The sequence below is a fragment of the Bos indicus x Bos taurus genome, chromosome 23 (genome assembly GCF_003369695.1).
Source record: "Bos indicus x Bos taurus breed Angus x Brahman F1 hybrid chromosome 23, Bos_hybrid_MaternalHap_v2.0, whole genome shotgun sequence".
Taxonomy (NCBI): Eukaryota; Metazoa; Chordata; class Mammalia; order Artiodactyla; family Bovidae; genus Bos; species Bos indicus x Bos taurus.
This window is the reverse complement of record NC_040098.1, coordinates 32,050,727-32,070,218: the sequence shown is the minus strand read 5'-3', so window position 1 is coordinate 32,070,218 and position 19,492 is coordinate 32,050,727. Positions and strand designations below refer to the sequence as shown.

Here is a 19,492-nt window from a genome sequence, read left to right as displayed (position 1 = left end):
CGGTAAGCCACAGTAAGTTCCTGTGTGCCAACATTCAGGGCATCACCATGCCCGCCACCCGGCGCCTGGCCCGCAGGGGTGGTCAAGGCATCTTTGATCTCGGCTACAGAGAGACCCGCGGGGTGCTGAAATCTTATTAAAAAAAGTGAACATGACCCCAAAACCTATACCCAACATGCTAAGGGCAAGAGGGTCACCGCTGTGGACGTTACTCTCTAGCACCCTCTGGCTTCAGTGGCTGATTCCAACTTGTATTTCCATTCTCACTTGTAAAAGTTCGTCTCCAGGGGTATGTACATTTTAAGGAGTTAGAAAGCAATTCAGATCACGTTGTGTAGCTGTAAGATATGTTCCTTAGATCCTGCATTCTGACCTGCAGTATGACAAAGATCTGGAGTTCCCGTGTATGCAAAAATGGCCCCCATTCAGTGCTCCCAAGCTCCCAGAAACATTAATAGAACATAAACTGCAAGTATTTGAATCTGGGGCTTCCTGAGAAGCTACTATTAAAAAATGTTAGGAAATCAGTAAATGTTTCGTGGTTTCCTGGAGTTCTCCAGCGTCTGAACTGTTGCCCTCGAGATTTTTAGGTATTGTGGCTATCCAGTATAAACATAAGGGGAGGCATCAGATGAACCTGGTTTTCATAACAGAACTACGCTTTTAAAAACGCTACTCAAGGGATAGTACCCCACTCCCACTGAACTGACGGGAAAGGCGCACCGGCTCTTTTCTAGAAAATGTTGAGTGGCTCTGAAAAGAGCCTTTGGGTTCCACGAGGCCTGTAAAGACGTTTACTTGGAGCTGGTGTATTTGGTGACGGCCTTGGTGCCCTCGGACACGGCGTGCTTGGCCAGCTCCCCGGGCAGCAGCAGGCGCACGGCCGTCTGGATCTCCCTGGATGTGATGGTCGAACGCTTGTTGTAATGCGCCAGGCGCGACGCCTCGCCAGCGATGCGCTCGAAGATATCGTTGACGAAGGAGTTCATGATGCCCATGGCCTTGGACGAGATGCCGGTGTCCGGGTGGACCTGCTTCAGCACCTTGTACACGTACACGGAGTAGCTCTCCTTGCGGCTGCGCTTGCGCTTCTTGCCGTCCTTCTTCTGCGCCTTGGTCACCGCCTTCTTAGAACCCTTCTTCGGGGCAGGAGCGGACTTCGCTGGCTCAGGCATGGTGAAGTACTGCGGTCACAGAACCACTGAAGAAGAGGAAGCCGAAAGGCACCTTTTTAAGGACAAGGGTTTATGCAAATGAAGTGCAGTAGAGATTTCTGGTGATTGGTGCGTCTTCTGTGTGACATCACAGCTCAGCTTCGCCCAATCAAGGTAGGCATCCTGCATAGTCGCATTTCCATTGGTCTAAACAAAAGTAAAACGGTAGCCAATCGTACCGCTTTCTTTTCGCGCCCAGCGAGGGTTATAAACTTTCCGTTTCTGGGTTCGCCTCTCATTCTCCACGGTGACCGTTGATCTTGAATCATGTCTGGACGTGGCAAACAAGGCGGCAAGGCTCGCGCCAAGGCCAAGACTCGCTCTTCGCGGGCAGGACTCCAGTTCCCCGTGGGTCGAGTGCACCGCCTTCTCCGCAAGGGTAACTACGCCGAGCGGGTCGGGGCCGGGGCCCCGGTGTACCTGGCGGCGGTGCTGGAGTACCTGACGGCCGAGATCCTGGAGCTGGCGGGCAACGCGGCCCGGGACAACAAGAAGACGCGCATCATCCCGCGTCACCTGCAGCTGGCCATCCGCAACGACGAGGAGCTCAACAAGCTGCTGGGCAAAGTCACCATCGCCCAGGGTGGTGTCCTGCCCAACATCCAGGCGGTGCTGCTGCCCAAGAAGACTGAGAGCCACCATAAGGCGAAAGGCAAATAGAAGTCTGGATTACTTCGCACCAGTTTAGGTCTCAATCAAACCAAAGGCTCTTTTCAGAGCCACTTAAAAGCCCTTGGAAGAACTGAGCACTAAGTACTAAAGCTTACATACTAGATGATAGTTTAAAGTAAGCGTGTATTATGCCAACCTTGAAGCTTAGAAGACAGTCCCTTTTAAAGTGTGTCATGTAGTCTATAAACTTACCCATGAACAGATACGAGGATTTATTTACTAAATATTGCCACCCTGTGCCAATTATGAGTTGGGAAGCACAAACGTTATGAAAGGTCTATTCCTTTCTGTGGCAGTTTTAAGGCCCTTTGGTTTTCCGGGTTTTAGTAATTAAAGATTACGTGTGTCCAGGGATCAAATCAAACCTGTGCCTTAGGCCAAAGGCAATTATTGGAGGCGTTAGTTTTCTGAAAAAGACCTACTGTGGGGCCTTGTGGGACTCCCAAACATGGGGGCCCTTTCTCCCCGTTTCTTGTAGGCAAGACTAGCCTTGACCTTCCCTGAGTTCCAAATAGCAGATTTGAACAGTTGCTACTCTCAGGAGCAGACTAGAAACCACATGAGGCAAGATTGAAGAGATCAGAGAAAGTCATCAAGATTAGGAGACCTGACCAACTGATAATCCTGCATACACCCTAACCTTGTCAGCAACCACGCCCTTGAGAAGTATAAAACTCTTTTTCAAATCTTCCCAGGTTGGGACGGTTTTTTGAGACAAGTTTACCTGGTGGCTCAGACGGTAAAGCGTCTGCCTACAATGCGGGAGACCCAGGTTCAACCCCTGGATCCGGAAGATCTGGAGAAGGAAATGGCAACCCATTCCAGTATTCTTGCCTGGAAAATCCCATGGATGGAGGAGCCTGGTAGGCTACAGTCCATGGGGTCGCAAAGAGTCGGACACGATCGAGAGACTTCACTTCACTTTGAGACAAGAGGCCGTTTTGTCTCCTTTTGCCTGGCAAAGGAACAAAACTTTTCTACTTCACCCAAAACTGTCTCCGGGATTCAGTTCTAAACTGATGTACAGAGAAGCTGAGCTTTCGGCATCGCTAATTTCACGTCAGTGTACGTTGTTTTACATCGTTGAATACGGACATTTTAAATCTTCAGGTCTTTTATCGGAAAAATTAGCTGAGGTACCTGTTAAGTATAACCATTTGTTTATTATTGTGTTCTCAAGTATTTTCCTAGCTCCCTTGGACCCATCCACACAAATTGAGGTGTCGATATGAGGTAATGGCCATACGTTTCAGGATGAAAATGCTAAATTCTACTGTTAAAATACCACCTTCTTGGTCTTTCAATTGTGTTAAAGATCTTGATGTACTAATGGAATTAGATAATTTTCCACTTACTTTCAAGAAGAAAAAAATCTTGGCAGGTAACTTCTAGGCTCTGAGGGGAGGGAGATGATCAGAAAAATTCAGATGTCAGGCAAGGAGCTTATCCCAAGTTTCTGCCAGTGGCTTCCCAGGTGGCTCAGTGAGGAAGAATCCGCCTGCTAATGCAGGAGACGGAGGGTTCGATCCCCAGCTGGGGAAGATCCCCTGGAGAAGGAAATGGAAATCTGCTCCAGCATGCGTGGAGAATTCCATGGACAGAGGTGCTGAGCAGACTACAGTGCCTGGGGTCGCAAAGAGTCAGACACAACTTAGTGACTGAGTATCGCACATGCATGCAAGGAACTATTATAGATGCAAACTCATGGGATGTGTGGTAAATATACATTATTGGAGGGGATTTAGATTCTTTAAAAACAAAGGAATTACATTCCTAAAACAGAAAAATCAATTATGTTGCAAGGGAATTGTTCGAAAAGAAGTTCATGCAAGGATGCGTTTCTTTATGAAGTAATAACTTGAATTCCTCACATGCAAATCAAATTGTTTTTCCTGAAAAAAATTTTTACAGTTCTTAAAATTTGTGTTTAGAGGAAAGATGAGGGGTGATGGTATAGAGCTGCATTCATTGTCAATATGGTAAAAACCAGTGGCCCTGGGCAATAGACATGTGGCTAACCTGAAAAAGGAAGTGGTGGACATGTTATATGTGTACACTGTATTTTGAATGGTTAGTGCAAAATTTAAAAAGAATGTGAAATATCTAACAATTGATTACATGTTGAAATGAAAATTTTAGATATACTGGGTTGAAATACTATCTAAAAGAATGTCTCCTGTTTTTTATTTTATTCTAATATAGTTGCTGCAGCTGCTCCTGCTAAGTCACATCAGTTGTGTCCGACTCTGTGTGACCCCATAGACGGCCGCCCACCAGGCTCCAGTTCCTGGGATTCTCCAGGCAAGAATACTGGAGTGGGTTGCCATTTCCTTTTCCAATGCATGAAAGTGAAAAGTGAAAGTGAAGTCGCTCAGTCGTGTCTGACTCTTTGCGACCCCATGGATTGTAGTCTATGTTTCTCATGTAGTGTGTATTTATTTCTTCTGAAAAATGCTATTATATAGCAAACAATTGTACGGGAAAAATTGAGAAAAAAATTGAGGTCAGGGGCTTTGGGCAACAATCGAAAAGTTCGCGTCGGCATCACCAACTCGATGGACATAAGTTTGAGCAAGTTCCGGGAGTTGGTGCTAGATAGGGAAGCCTGGCGTGCTGCAGTCCATGGGGTCGCAGAGTCGGACACGACTGTGTAGGAGCTGAACTGACTTGAGTCAGTCCGATTACTGATTGGACAGTCCTGGTCGCCTTTTGTCCAATCAGCTTCTGACTCGCTCTATAAATATGTGTCTAGGCGGCGTTCTTTAAACCTGCTGACACTATGGCTCGTACCAAGCAGACTGCTCGGAAGTCCACGGGTGGCAAGGCGCCGCGCAAGCAGCTCGCCACCAAGGCGGCTCGGAAGAGCGCGCCGGCCACCGGCGGCGTGAAGAAGCCGCACCGCTATCGGCCCGGCACGGTAGCTCTGCGCGAGATCCGCCGTTACCAGAAGTCCACTGAGCTACTGATTCGCAAGCTGCCGTTCCAGCGGCTGGTGCGCGAGATCGCTCAGGACTTCAAGACCGACCTGCGCTTTCAGAGCTCGGCGGTGATGGCGCTGCAGGAGGCGTGCGAGGCCTACCTGGTGGGCCTCTTCGAGGACACCAATCTCTGCGCCATCCACGCCAAGCGCGTCACCATCATGCCCAAGGACATCCAGCTTGCTCGCCGCATCCGCGGGGAGAGGGCGTGAGCCTGGCCGTTTTTCCTCAACCCCAAAGGCTCTTTTCAGAGCCGCCCACATAGACAATGAAAAAGGACTGTTACCTTGCTGTTTACTCCTGGTATCCCTTGTGGCAGAAAGTGTTACACTAGTGTTTCTGAGTGGCGTTGTGAAACGTAGGACCTATGATTACCACGTGGAATTTGGGGTGATGCCAACATTATGCACCTTAAGAGGGAAGTATTGAAAGTCTCCCTTCCCCGGAATCAGCCTTTATATGGAAAGGGAGATGTTTGATCCAAAGTATTAATGCTCCCTCCTTCCCCCAGTCCCAGGCACGTGTAAGGCCAGCTTTTAATCAGTGTAAATTTTTGAGTGTGTAAGCCAAGCCTTCTGGGTTCGGGAACAGATACCAAGTCAAGAGGGGCCCAGGACAGATGGCCTTTCTGCTGGCTGGGTAGGGCACCCTCGCTTCAATATACGCAGTTGTTATTCTTAATTTATCAGTTTTCATTTGAAGATTCCTTTCAGGGGAAGTTAGTAGCCCTAGTTATGTGGATATTTCTAGTTACGTGTGGACACAAATATTCCAGGTCTCGAAACTCCATTTGTTTTCCTTCCACCTAAACTTTTCCGGAATTTAAAGTTCAATCATCCCATAGTGTGTGCGTACGTGTGTATTCAGTCGTTGCCGACTTTGCGACCCCATGGACTCTAGCCCGTAATGGCTGATAAAAATACTCAGACACCAGACTATTTTCGTTCATGTTAATGGGTAGATGGTGATGCCTGTAAGAATCACTGGGGGAGTAAGGATGATGATAAATCTGGGATATACATTTTTAATTTCCCAGAGATCTATGAGTATGCTGCTGCTAAGTCGCTCCAGTGGTGTCCGAGTCTGTGCGACCCATAGACGGCAGCCCACCAGGCTCCCCCGTCCCTGGGATTCTCCAGGCAAGAACACTGGAGTGGGTTGCCATTTCCTTCTCCAATGCATGAAAGTGAAAGTGAAGTCGCTCAGTCGTGTCCGACTCTTAGCGACCCCATGGACTGCAGCCTACCAGGCTCCTCCATCCATGGGATTTTCCAGGCAAGAGTACTGGAGTGGGGTACCATTGCCTTCTCCACTATAAGTGTATAAGAAAGTTAAAAAAAAAAAAAAAAAAAGAGGAATATCATAAAGTAGATGAATATGTATGTCTGAACTTGAATTAAGTCTGGGATGGACATAAAGATTTGGAAGTCGGCCTACAGTTCATAGGGTGGCAGAGTCGGACACGACTGACATACAAGATATATGGAGGATTTAGAACCAAAGGAACGTCCTAGAGATCCATCCCTCTGACTCCTCTCTTGTGGCCCCTCTGCTTTATTTTCCAATAGCGAACTTTTGGTCATTTGCCTGCACATACAAGCCACGAGTCTGGTGACTAATTTTCTGCTGAAATCCCTATGCTTTCCTCTATTTCCCAATTTGCTTTAATCCTCAGACCAAGTGTTACTTCTCAGTCTCCTCTATGCTCCTTTTGCATTCTTTGCGTACTCCTCTTGCTACGTTGTACTTTATTTCGTTTCTCATTAGATTTCTTTTAGAACAGGCAGTGTCTCATTAATGTATCAACGTATGGTACCTAGGTGTGTGGCATTTGTTGAAAACAAGTGCTTTAACATTTAATAATAGGAAGTCTTTGTGTCTGCAATCCTTGAAAAGGCCAAAATGCTAAATGGCATACATGTTCCAAACATGTCTCATTCTGGAATTAGAGGACCTTGCCAGGCCTGACTACCAAAATCTTGTACTTTTGTTACAACCCAGTTTGTATTGTCCGGTTTGTTCTTAATTTTTCCAGTCCGGGTAACGATATGAATACTTTTGCAAGTCTATCTTCCTACAGTCACCCCAATGGCTTCTGCGTATCTTTCACAGAAAACCATTGATGGGCTTTCTCCAACATGCGACTTAGGAAATGAAAATTCACACCACATGCTTAATTTCCTCATGGGGACCTCTGGTTATAGGTAACCAAAACTTATCAATAAGTTTGAAACTTAGTCTAACACAAATGTTCTTTTGTTCACAACTGCCCCTAAATACTAACTCTGAAATATAGACTAGAACATACCCTACACAACCAGAGCATTAAGTTGCAAGTCTCAGTACTGTAACAAAGAGTATTTAAGTTTCAGGTACCATAAATTGTGCTACTCTTTTCCCTGATCATGGAAGTGGCTCTGAAAAGAGCCGTTTATTTCGTTGTTTCCAATCTTGGTTCTTTACTTAGTCTTGTGGTGGCTCTCAGTCTTCTTGGGCAGCAGCACCGCCTGGATGTTGGGCAGGACACCACCCTGGGCGATGGTGACTTTGCCCAGCAGCTTGTTGAGCTCCTCGTCGTTGCGGATGGCCAGCTGCAGGTGACGCGGGATGATGCGCGTCTTCTTGTTGTCCCGGGCCGCGTTGCCCGCCAGCTCCAGGATCTCGGCCGTCAGGTACTCCAGCACCGCCGCCAGGTACACCGGGGCCCCGGCCCCGACCCGCTCGGCGTAGTTACCCTTGCGGAGAAGGCGGTGCACTCGACCCACGGGGAACTGGAGTCCTGCCCGCGAAGAGCGAGTCTTGGCCTTGGCGCGAGCCTTGCCGCCTTGTTTGCCACGTCCAGACATGATTCAAGATCAACGGTCACCGTGGAGAATGAGAGGCGAACCCAGAAACGGAAAGTTTATAACCCTCGCTGGGCGCGAAAAGAAAGCGGTACGATTGGCTACCGTTTTACTTTTGTTTAGACCAATGGAAATGCGACTATGCAGGATGCCTACCTTGATTGGGCGAAGCTGAGCTGTGATGTCACACAGAAGACGCACCAATCACCAGAAATCTCTACTGCACTTCATTTGCATAAACCCTTGTCCTTAAAAAGGTGCCTTTCGGCTTCCTCTTCTTCAGTGGTTCTGTGACCGCAGTACTTCACCATGCCTGAGCCAGCGAAGTCCGCTCCTGCCCCGAAGAAGGGTTCTAAGAAGGCGGTGACCAAGGCGCAGAAGAAGGACGGCAAGAAGCGCAAGCGCAGCCGCAAGGAGAGCTACTCCGTGTACGTGTACAAGGTGCTGAAGCAGGTCCACCCGGACACCGGCATCTCGTCCAAGGCCATGGGCATCATGAACTCCTTCGTCAACGATATCTTCGAGCGCATCGCTGGCGAGGCGTCGCGCCTGGCGCATTACAACAAGCGTTCGACCATCACATCCAGGGAGATCCAGACGGCCGTGCGCCTGCTGCTGCCCGGGGAGCTGGCCAAGCACGCCGTGTCCGAGGGCACCAAGGCCGTCACCAAATACACCAGCTCCAAGTAAACGTCTTTACAGGCCTCGTGGAACCCAAAGGCTCTTTTCAGAGCCACCTACCTTTTCTATAAAAGAGCCTGTCCACTGATAACTGTTTTGAAGTGTTTAGTTTGTGATGTTAGAGAGTTTTCTGTTTGAGAGGTTATTTTGTTTTTTGCAGTATAGTGGTTTTTTTCTTAATAAAAGGCTTAAGTTTCGCTTTCTAATTTTGTTCGCAGAAGTATTTGAAGATAACTTGTTGCAGTGTAAGTAGCCAGGGCATTACAATCATTTCTGGGCTTTTCTGTGGTCTTAGAGTTAAGGTCTTCCAATTAAGCTATCTGGCATCTGTCTTGTTCATTGCTGGCTCCAAACTCCCTGCTCGTCGTACTCTAGGCTAATGAGTCTCGAAAAATATTTAGGTTAAGGGATACTATACAGAAAGCCGCCAAACCGACATGGTGGCAGACTGTCTTAATGACCATCTTGTCGGTATCTGGACTTCAAGTTCTTTAGAACTAAAGTCAAAAAGCAGAAGAGGGAGAGGCAATAAGGAAGTAAAAAGGGCCAACTCCGGGAATGGTCAGCTTCAGGGCAGGCATGTATTTCTTGTAGCCATTCACAGTTGGGCGGTTTAAATTATCTCTCTGTGACGTGAACAAAGGCAATTTAACAGGCTGAGGGCCAGGATCCTCTGACGAAGCTCATTATACGATTATAAAAAGGAGAAGCAAATCAGAGACAGTTCTAACATAGAATTGGTTCCTTGCAGTATAACCAATAAGCTACACAGAGGGTAACAAGGCTAGGGGTCCCTAAGCAGAGGAAATAGACGCCAAGTGGCAGACTTTTTTTTGTCCCCCCGCTATACAAAATTAAAAGGTTTCTTGTAAATTTTGTGTTGTCATGATGACACCTGGTTCTACCTGAACTTAAACTTTTCTCAAACCTTGAGCTAACCAATGGGTTTTTTTTAATGGAAATCTTTTTCTTAAGCTGTGTTAATGAAAGATGTATTTGCCTTGGAATCTGCCTGTCTTCAAGTCGGTTCAGCCTAAGACTCAAACCTTGAATAGACCATTGCTCAACAAACCATTGTCTTACTCAAGGAAATTTTCTCTTAAGCTATGGTATTGAAACAATGTATTTGCTGGAAAGCTGCCTTTCTTTAAATTTCATGTCAATTGTTTTATGGCAGGGGATGATTCACTTTATGTCAGTGCTATCTCAAAATGCCTATTGGAAGAGGGGCCTGATGCAACTCTGTTTTGAGATGATTCTTTAATAGATATATAACTGCTTGCTAAGAGCTAGCAAGGGGGTCATTCTGTCCCTTTCTAATGCCCCCTTCTGATGTCAGAAGCTTCTTTTGTCCCTGTATACGTTAATAAAGTTTTATTTCACATAAGCTTCAAGTGATCAAGCCTCGTCTCTGACCCCTGATCGAAATCCTCTCCTCTGGAGGTCATGAATCCCAGTGTAGCTCACGGCTCTCTTGGTTGCAACTTTTCACTACTTAGCTACTTACTGCGTTTGAAATTGAAGAGGTGGATCTAGTAGTTTTAGATATTAGATGACAAGGAGGCCTACTTCACCACCAGTGTGTCTGAGTGCTTGTTCTCCAAGCTGCAGCTGGCCCAGAATCTCATGCGTTATTAAAATCTCAACCTTTTATAGTTGGGATGTACAGTAATTTTAAGATAGAGTATTAACAGGACTTGACTTGTCATGCGACAGCATAGTTTTTAACAGTTTTCTAGGTTCTCTTCTAGATCCCTCTCTTTGCAATTTACCCCACTCTGCTCCACCACCTTCCATAAAAATACTGTAAAATGATAAGCATTGTTAAAGGTAGTAGATGGCTAAAGAGCAGTTTGAAAAATAATCCTGAGTCCTTTCTCTTGTGCCAGTTTAAGAGTGCAGAATTGGAAAACTTTATATTTCCTTCACCTCTTCAGTTCTCTTTGAAACAATGCACCTTCTCTCTGTTGGCAGGAAAGCCTGGTGCCTCTGAAAAGCCCAAAGGCGTTTTCTTTTCTTTTTTCTTGTAACATTTTGCAATGTTGAAAACATTCTAATGGAAACACACTAGGAAGGACAAATTTTCTCAGTATATTACAGAAATTACATTAAAGATGATACTCTTAGTGGGAAATAAATCCATAAATCTTGCTAGGTGGACAGTTAATCAAAGAAAATATAATCTATCCCCAAATTAATTCTGAATGTAACAAATAGATTATTTGGGAACTGTAATACATAGAACAGAATTTTAGTAATAGTTCTAAGTATGTTAAAGGTGGTATTTCAAGAGCAGCAAAAAAATTATATTAAAAAATATTGCTGATTAAGGAATTGGTAGAGAACTGTTTTAAACTGTGCTATGGAAAATTCATAAGCAGTAATAAGCAGACATTAATAACTTGTTATTAAAAACTCAAGGGGAGTTGATTTAAATATACCAGTATAAAGAGGTTTTAGAAGGCCCTATACAGAATAGCATACATTTTCCTGGAGTCTGCGCTTTTATCTGTTCACCAAAATACCAAATTGGCTACTAGGGGAGATCTATGTGTGGTGCGATAACAAGTTATTACTTCCCCTTTTCTGTATTTTCCACAACATTCGTGTTTTCCCTAGAATTCAAAAGCAATTCTAAATCTTAAGGTAACAAAAGAGTTACCACAGTCCAAAGGAACAGAGAAGGCCTCTTTTTTTTTTCCCTTTTGGCCCAATTCCCCTCCCCCACTAACGGCGTGATTTCCCGCCTCCTCCTTTCTTCAGGTTCTCAGTTCGGTCCGCTAACAGATGTATAAAGGTGCATCGCGAGGCGTGGAAGTTATGCTTTATTGGGTCTTCAGGTCTTCGTCATGTCTGGTCGCGGCAAAGGCGGAAAGGGTCTGGGCAAAGGAGGCGCTAAGCGCCACCGCAAAGTCCTTCGTGATAACATCCAGGGCATTACCAAGCCTGCTATTCGGCGCCTGGCTCGTCGTGGTGGTGTGAAGCGCATCTCCGGGCTCATCTACGAGGAGACCCGCGGGGTGCTGAAGGTGTTCCTGGAGAACGTGATCCGCGACGCGGTCACCTACACCGAGCACGCCAAGCGCAAGACTGTCACCGCCATGGACGTGGTCTACGCGCTCAAGCGACAGGGCCGCACCCTCTACGGCTTCGGCGGCTGAGTGTTCATTTCGCTTCCATTCACCTAACAAAAGGCCCTTTTCAGGGCTTCCCAATTTTCCTTGTAAGGAGCTGTAATTCTCGTTTCATTAAGTGCCAAAGATACACTTAATACTTTGGTCTAAAAGGCCGTCTTGTTTCTGCTCCAAGGCGCGTGCGCGCCTAGTCCCACACTTGTACAGCGGGGTCCTGTGCCCCGTCAAGCTTTTATATTAGCATATATTTGTGCTAGGTTGGTTAGGGCCTAAAGTTGCATGACTAGTTAACGGATGTAGCTAGTCAAGATAAAAGTTTTTGATGGCAAGTAACTTTTTTAAAAAAACGAAATTCTTGTAGTTAAGCCGTCCTATTAAGAGTAGGGTACTTTGAAGATTTCGATTAATATAACGTACACTAGTAAGTAAGGTACAGTCGAGTCTGGCACCGGCTCTTGTACGTAGTTGCAGCGTCTTGGCTCAATAGTTGTGGCTCGCGGGCTCTAGAGCACAGGCTTAGTAGTTGTGGCACATGGGCTTGGTTGCCCCGTGCCATGCGAAATCTTTAAGGACCAGGGATCAAACCTATGCTCCCTGCATTGACAGGCGGATTCTTAACCACTGGACTACAAGGGAAGTCTGGGAGAAGGCTTAAAATTAGTATACTCATAAAATCAAGTGAGTTAAGAGTTTAAAAAGAATATTTTTAAATTACTTTGGTGGTTTTTTAAAGGCGAGGTTCATAATTGGTCCTCATTAGGTGTTCTGTATTTGGTGAAATGAATACCACTGGTGGTAAGAATTGAGAAGGGACAGTTACAGTAATGGATGCAGATAAAGCAAAAGCATAAAATTTCTGGCCCACATGCAGTGCAAATGTTTTATTTAGACATTTTTTCTTAATTTTTGGGGTCACTAATGTAAACATGTTCATGAAAAATGTACTTATTTTCATCTTGTGAAAAGTCTGATTTGGCATCACTAAGCAGACCCACATATATTTTGGATATAAAAAACAATCTATTCAGGATGTAAAAGATAGATATTTTGAGAGATGCAAATGTCTTCTTTTATGACTTTACTCTTTTTTATTTGGTTTTAATTGGAGAATAATTGCTTTACAATATGGCATTGGTTTCTGCCATACATCAACATGAATCAGCCATAGGTATACATATGTTGCCCTCTCTCTTGAACTCAGCCCACCACCACCACCACCACCCACCCCCGCCCCACCCCTTTCTAGGTTGTCACAGTTGAGCTCCCTGCATCATACAGCAAATTCCCACTGGTTTTCTATTTTATATATGGTAATGTATATGTTTCAACGCTAATCAATTCATCCCACCCTCTCCTTCCCTCACTGTGTCCACAAATCTGTTCTCTAGGTCTGCGTCTGTTTTGCTGTCCTGCAAATAGGTCCATCAGTACCATCTTTCTAGATTCCATATATGTGAGTTAATACTCGATATTTGTTTTTCTCTTTCCGACTTACTGTGATTTTACTATTGATACCAACTAAAGGGGTGCAAGATGGTGAAAAGTAAGCATAATCATTAGGAGCAGATGACTTGGGATTAAACCTATACCACCATTCCCTTGTGATAATGAGTTAAGTTATATATTTTTCTGGGCTTTGGCTTCTCCATTTATACAATTGAGTGATAAGGATCACTTTATTTCTCCAATATCATTCTGTTCATTTGTATTCACAATCTGGGTGGTAAATAAAGGGGAGGAGGAGGAGCCTTCCTGAGCTTTCTGAGGATGATCACAGCATAACTGATAGGTTTGCTGTAATTTTTGTCTTTCTCTTACTCCATGTTCTCCCTTTCTATCAACCTCATTTCATTTTTTTGAATGGCATAGAATTTAACTGCCAAAAAGGAACCCAGGCATCATGTGGGCATGAGATCTCTCTCTTATGTGGAGGCACATAAGAATTACTATGAGAAAGTTGTTTGTTTAAATATTAATAACTGATGTTTCCCTAGACCAGTTATCAGAATCTGTGGGATTGTGTCTTCTCAAATACAACTCATTATCACCTCTCATTTCTCCTGGTTCCACAGGCCTTTTCAAATCTAAGAGCAAATTTTGGTTTTTAATATCATTTTTTCATCAATTTCAACTTTAAGAGAATACAATCAAAGGCTGTGGAACTCTCAGCCCCAAGGTTCAGACCCAAATTAAGAGACAAAGCATCAATCTTTCTTTGTTGCAATGAGAGGTCTTGTCCAGGAATTCAAGTTCTTACCTTTCTCCCAAGAGAGGATTGAGTTCAAATGCAAGGGTTTATTTTATTTGTGGTCAATGAATTAAAGTTTGTTGCATAGAAAGATCTTGCTATAAACATCTGCTAGGTTCAGTGGTTATAGAATCGAGGCATCAGAAACCTAGGTAAACAGCCTGGCTTTCCTTTCTTAGCTATACTAGGAAAACTACCCTTAAAAAGAAACCATAGTCTTTAAAACTTTAAATAGGAAAAATATATTGTGACTAAATGCTTTGAGAATTAGCATGTATTGCTTAACACAGTTCCATTGCTTGCTCAGGACTCTACCCTAGTGAGTACACTGTAGGGCAGTCAGTAAGAAGAGCTCTCCGTCGATAGCAGCAGGAATGTTAGTTAACTAATTCATTTATTTATTAATTATTGAATAACTGCTAGATTTCAGACATTGTACTTGGCACTGGTGATATCACCAGGGGGAAAAGTCCCCACTTTTTTTCTACTAGGGAAAAGACAGAAAGTAAACTAGTATAAAATCATCAAAATCATTTTCCTATTGATACATCCAATGGCCAATAGTCTTCATTTTACTTAATCTATTGGAAACACTGACATAATTGATCCTATAATTTCTCTTTGATATGCTTTTTTCATTTGGTTCTATTTTATCAGAGGCTCTGTATCTTTTGTTAGTTCATCTCTTCTCCACAGACCCTTAATGTTGAGGGATACAGGCCTAAGTTTGTACTGCTTCTTGCTCTATACTGACCCCCTTGAAGATCTGACCAAGCTCAGACTTTAAATACCATCTGTATATCAATGACTCCCAACTTTATATTGCCAACTCAGGCTTCTCTCCTAAACTCCAGACAGGCGTAACCTCAATTACTTTCTTTCTTTTCTCTCTCTCTCTTTTTTTTGTTTTGGCCAAGTGACTTGTGCTATCTTTGTTCCCTGACCAGGGCCTCAGCAGTGAAAGTGCTGAATTGTAACTACCGGACTGCCAGGAAATTCCCCCTATCCCCTAATTGCTTTCTTCACATGGATGTTTGACATCCTAAAATTAACATGCCCAAACTAGAATCTTTGGTATTCCCTCCTCCTAATCTTTAATTAAATCACTCCCTAATTTAATTGATAATGACTTCATTCTTCCCCATTCAATTCTTCTAGAAATCTTCCTGGTTTTGCCTTCAAAATATATATGGAAACATCAGTTCTCAGTACCACCATAATCCCACCTTGGTGGGAGGACTATCTTCTCTCTCCTAGGTTACTTGTTTTAATATCCTTAGTGTTTTCCCTGTTTCCATATTTGATCCCCCACCAACCTATGGGAAATTAACTTGATGCCCTGGGAGCCTCCAACAAAACTGTGAGGCAAGTTCTCCCAGGGCATAAAAAGACTCAAATCAAATTAAAATGCTAGAGATGCCTGATTTTTTACAGATAAATTTAAACATACCGTTTGAGACAAGGAGAAAGACATGGGGTAAGTTAAGGCTTAAAATAAGGGTTCAAGGAGATGTATGACAGCTGAATCATGTAAAATACTTAATGCATCTTTTGAGTTTCACTTGCTTCTCTGCAGCAGAATTACAACTCTGCAAATAGTATAAGAAGTACATATTTCAAAATGTTTGGGAAGCCAAGATCAAGAATTTGATCAAACATGACCAGACTCTTAGATAAGTATATAATAGAACATTTAAATTTGTATCTTTTGTTCAACTTGGTCTGCTTTTTAAAAAAATATTTATTTTTATTTATTACTGGCTGTGCTGAGTCTTTGTTACTGCATGCAGGCTACTTTCTCCACTTGTAGAGAGCTGGGCCTACTCTTGTTGTGGAGCACGGGTTCTAGGGCTCGTGGTCTTCAGTAGTTGCTGCACATGGGCTCAGTAGTTGTTGCTCTTGGATTTCTAGAGCACAGGTGGATTCTTAACCACTGAACCAACAAGTTGGTCTGTTCATATGACACAGTTTGTGAAAAGGGATGAAGGCCTTCTTGTTTACGGAGGAGACGCAGAGATTCGGGTTGAATTCCTGGGTCAGGAAGATCCCCTGGAGAAGGGAATGGCTACTCACTCCAGTATTCTTGCCTGGAAAATCCCATGGACCAAGGAGCCTGGCAGGGTACTGTCTATGGGGTCACAAAGAGTCAGACAGACTGAGCGATTAACACTTTCACGCTTAGTTTTAAGCCTGTGTTAATAATCACATTCCTATGAAAAAGGAGTTTTAACAAAATCCAATCACTCTTCTGTATTGTTTTGTAAACACGGCCTAGCAATGTGTATTTTATATTTTCAAAAGCATTGTTAGTATTCCTGACAGTTTATCAAAAGTTCAGTTACTTAAATATTTTTCTAAAACTTGAGGAATCAGTTAGAAAAAGGTAGCAAAAGAATAAAAATGTTTGGTGTTTTTTTTTTTTTTTTTTTTTAAGAAGGTTTTAGTAAAGGACTTTTAGCCATAATCAAATCAGTTCATTCAGTCCAGTGTGATTAATTCTTGCTTTGTTGATTTTGGATTAAGCCCCCTGCTTCTGATATGGCTTGGAAAATCTTAAAGAAATCCTGTAGTAGAGCTTGACAGTATCAGGTACAGTTATTTGTTAAAGTTCTTTTGATGCTTCTTCTGAAAACCTCAATTTCAGATCTATATTTTGTGAAAGTCACTCGGTTGTGTCCAACTCTTTGTGACTCCACAGACTATAGTCCATGGAATTCTCCAGGCCAGGATACTGAAGTGAGTAGCCTTTCCCTTCCCCAGGGTATCTTCCCAACCCAGTGATTGAACCCAGGTCTCCCACATTGCAGGCAGATTCTTTCCCTGCTGAGTCACAAGGGAAGCCCAATATTTTGTAGCAGGGGCCTTAGAGACAACTATAAAGAAAAACAGCAATCATCAGTCAGGTCAATGTATAATAGTAATTAATATTATCAGTATGGAGTGGGATAGAATCCCCAATATAGTTATGGTATTATAAATAGTGAGGATATTGACATTTCCCCTTTGATATATACTGTAAGTATTTGCTACTGTTGCCTCCCAATGAGAAGGTATTTATACTTAGGAACAAAATCTGTTGGCAATATGTCCTTTATATGCATGCAAGTATGGTCCACCCAACTGAAAAAGTATAACTGTTAAACATTTACATCGATAACCTTTTACCTGGTTAATTTAGGGATGTATAGTTTCTGTTTTTGATTTGTCCTCTTTTTTCAAATATTGCACAATATATACAACAGAACAATTGTCACAATTATATAAGCCTAATTACAAATGTAAACGAGAGAACAAACCTTAAGTGTTAAATAGATAATACCTTAATGGCTTCATTATTCAAAATTTGGTGGTCTAGGTTTAGAGAAGGTAATATCGAAAAGAAATCAGGCTATAAATATAACAATAGATTTCTAAAGACAAATACTCAAACACTACATATAAGATAGCATTAAATTATGTACTGAATATTTAAGGATTTTTTTTCCTGTGGGTTTTTTTATTTGTTTTTAAGAACCGAGAGACTTCTATCGGAATTATTCAAGACGTCAATGGAAAGCCACAGAATACTAATAGATCCTCAGAAAATGTGGGAATATAGCTAAAAGTAATACCTCCCAATTCAGAAAAACCTCTGCACAAAGGGAGTAAATACAGAAAAGCTTTATTACTGGATAAGCATTAAACCAGAATGTGAAGCACATCACAGGCACTTTTGCTAAAGGGATTGCAAAGCAAGGAGAGAAATCGCTCTCTTTTATACAGCTAGATGGATACAATTCGCTCAAAAATTAGTAGACATGGCAATTTGTAATCTTGTAATAATGGAAGTTAGGCCCCTCTCTTTCTGGGAAACAGAGATCCTGTTAAAGTCTTTGATAGTGTTTCAGAGATGGGGCTAGGGTTGTTGAAAAAATATTCCTGAGTTGGGAGACTGGCTAGATGAATATTTAGCATTTGATTTTACAAAAATTAATATTGATAAGACAAGGGAATTTTTAGCTTCAGATATAAAAATACGTAAACCTAGTCATTTTGTCATTTTTTTTTTTTTTACATGTAGGCAATTGCTACCCTTCCTTAGTGATCAATGCAAAGAAATAGAGGAAAACAATAGAATGGAAAGACTAGAGATCTCTTCAATAAAATTAGGGATACCAAGAGAACATTTCATGCAAAGATGAGCACAATAAAGGACAGAAATGGTATGGACCTAACAGAAGCAGAAGATATTAAGAAGAGATGGCAAGAATACAAAGAACTATACAAAAAAGATCTTCACGACCCAGATAAACACGATGGTGTGATCACTCACCTAGAGCCAGACATCTTGGAATGCAAAGTCAAGTGAACCTGAGGAAGCATCACTATGAACAACATTAGTGGAGGTGATGGAATTCCAGTTGAGCTATTTCAAATCCTAAAAGAGGATGCTAAGAAAGTGCTGCACTCAATATGTCAGCAAATGTGGAAAACTCATCAGTGGTCACAGGACTGGAAAAGGTCAGTTTTCATTCCAATCCCAAAGAAAGTCAATGCCAAAGAATGCTCAAACTACTGCACAATGCACTCATCTCTCAGGCTAGCAATGTAATGCTAAAAATTCTCTGAGCCAGGCTTCAACAGTATATGAACCATGAACTTCCAGATGTTCAAGCTGGTTTAGAAAAGGCAGAGGAACCAGAGATCAAATTGCCAATATCCACTGGAGCATTGAAAAAGCGAGAGTTCCAGAAAAATATCTACTTCTGCTTTATTGACTATGCCAAAGCCTCTGACTGTGTGGATCATAACAAACTGTGGAAAATTCTTAAAGAGATGGGAATACCAGACTACCTGACCTGCCCTCTGAGAAATCTGTATACAGGACAAGAAGCAATAGTCAGAACTGGATATATAACAACAGACTGGTTCCAAATCAGGAAAGAAGTACATCAATGCTGTATAAGGTCACCCTGCTTATTTAACTTATATGCAGTGTACATCATGAGAAATGCTGGACTGGATGAAGCACAAGCTGGAATCAAGACTGCCGGGAGAAATATCAACAACCTCAGATATGCAGATGACACCACCCTATGGCAGAACGCAAATAACTAAAGAGCCTCCTGATGAAAGTGGAAGAGAAGAGTGAAAAAGTTGGCTTAAGACTCAACATTCAGAAAACTAAGATCATGGCATCTGGTCCCATCACTTCATGGCAAATAGATGGGGAAACAATGGAAACACTGACAGACTTTATTTCTGAGGGCTCCAAAATCACTGCTGTTGATGACTACACCAATGAAATTAAAAGACGCTTACTCCTTGGAAGAAAAGCTATGGCCAACCTACACAGCATATTAAAACGCAGAGATATTACTTTACCAACAAAGATCCATCTAGTCAAGGCTATGCTTTTTCCAGTAGTCATGTATGGATGTAAGAGTTGGACTATAAAGAAAGCTGAGCACCGAAGAATTGATGCTTTTGAACTGTGTTGTTGGAGAAGACTTGAGAGTCCCTTGGACTGCAAGGAGATCCAACCAGTCCATCCTAAAGGAAATCAGTCCTGAATATTCACTGGAAGGACTGATGCTGAAGCTGAAACTCCAATAACTTTGGCCACCTGATGCAAAGAACTGACTCACTGGAAAAGACCCTGATGCTGGGAAAGATTGAGGGCAGGAGAAGAGGACGACAGAGGATGAGCTGGTTGGATGGCATCATCAAACAATGGACGTGA

The 19,492-nt window shown here is 42.9% G+C and overlaps 6 protein-coding genes across 6 annotated transcripts; 4 read left to right on the top strand and 2 right to left on the bottom strand.

The window, feature by feature from the left end:
- Positions 1-747: 747 nt before the first annotated feature.
- LOC113881696 (histone H2B type 1) lies at positions 748-1,227 on the bottom strand. Its single transcript, XM_027524765.1, has one exon. It carries the CDS (start codon positions 1,173-1,175, stop codon positions 795-797), a length of 381 nt encoding a protein of 126 aa, XP_027380566.1. The 5' UTR covers positions 1,176-1,227; the 3' UTR covers positions 748-794.
- A 211-nt stretch (positions 1,228-1,438) lies between these two features.
- Positions 1,439-1,943, top strand: LOC113881676 (histone H2A type 1). The gene has a single exon (XM_027524746.1). The coding sequence runs from the start codon at positions 1,482-1,484 to the stop codon at positions 1,872-1,874; it is 393 nt and encodes a 130-aa protein (XP_027380547.1). The 5' UTR covers positions 1,439-1,481; the 3' UTR covers positions 1,875-1,943.
- Positions 1,944-4,656: 2,713 nt separating this feature from the next.
- Positions 4,657-5,280, top strand: LOC113881672 (histone H3.1). Its single transcript, XM_027524743.1, has one exon. The coding sequence runs from the start codon at positions 4,666-4,668 to the stop codon at positions 5,074-5,076; it is 411 nt and encodes a 136-aa protein (XP_027380544.1). The 5' UTR covers positions 4,657-4,665; the 3' UTR covers positions 5,077-5,280.
- A 1,992-nt stretch (positions 5,281-7,272) lies between these two features.
- LOC113881687 (histone H2A type 1-J) lies at positions 7,273-7,749 on the bottom strand. The gene has a single exon (XM_027524755.1). The coding sequence runs from the start codon at positions 7,708-7,710 to the stop codon at positions 7,324-7,326; it is 387 nt and encodes a 128-aa protein (XP_027380556.1). The 5' UTR covers positions 7,711-7,749; the 3' UTR covers positions 7,273-7,323.
- Positions 7,750-7,973: 224 nt separating this feature from the next.
- On the top strand, positions 7,974-8,476 carry LOC113881694 (histone H2B type 1). The gene has a single exon (XM_027524764.1). The coding sequence runs from the start codon at positions 8,017-8,019 to the stop codon at positions 8,395-8,397; it is 381 nt and encodes a 126-aa protein (XP_027380565.1). The 5' UTR covers positions 7,974-8,016; the 3' UTR covers positions 8,398-8,476.
- A 2,738-nt stretch (positions 8,477-11,214) lies between these two features.
- On the top strand, positions 11,215-11,599 carry LOC113881712 (histone H4). Its single transcript, XM_027524778.1, has one exon. The coding sequence runs from the start codon at positions 11,238-11,240 to the stop codon at positions 11,547-11,549; it is 312 nt and encodes a 103-aa protein (XP_027380579.1). The 5' UTR covers positions 11,215-11,237; the 3' UTR covers positions 11,550-11,599.
- The last annotated feature ends 7,893 nt before the right edge of the window (positions 11,600-19,492 follow it).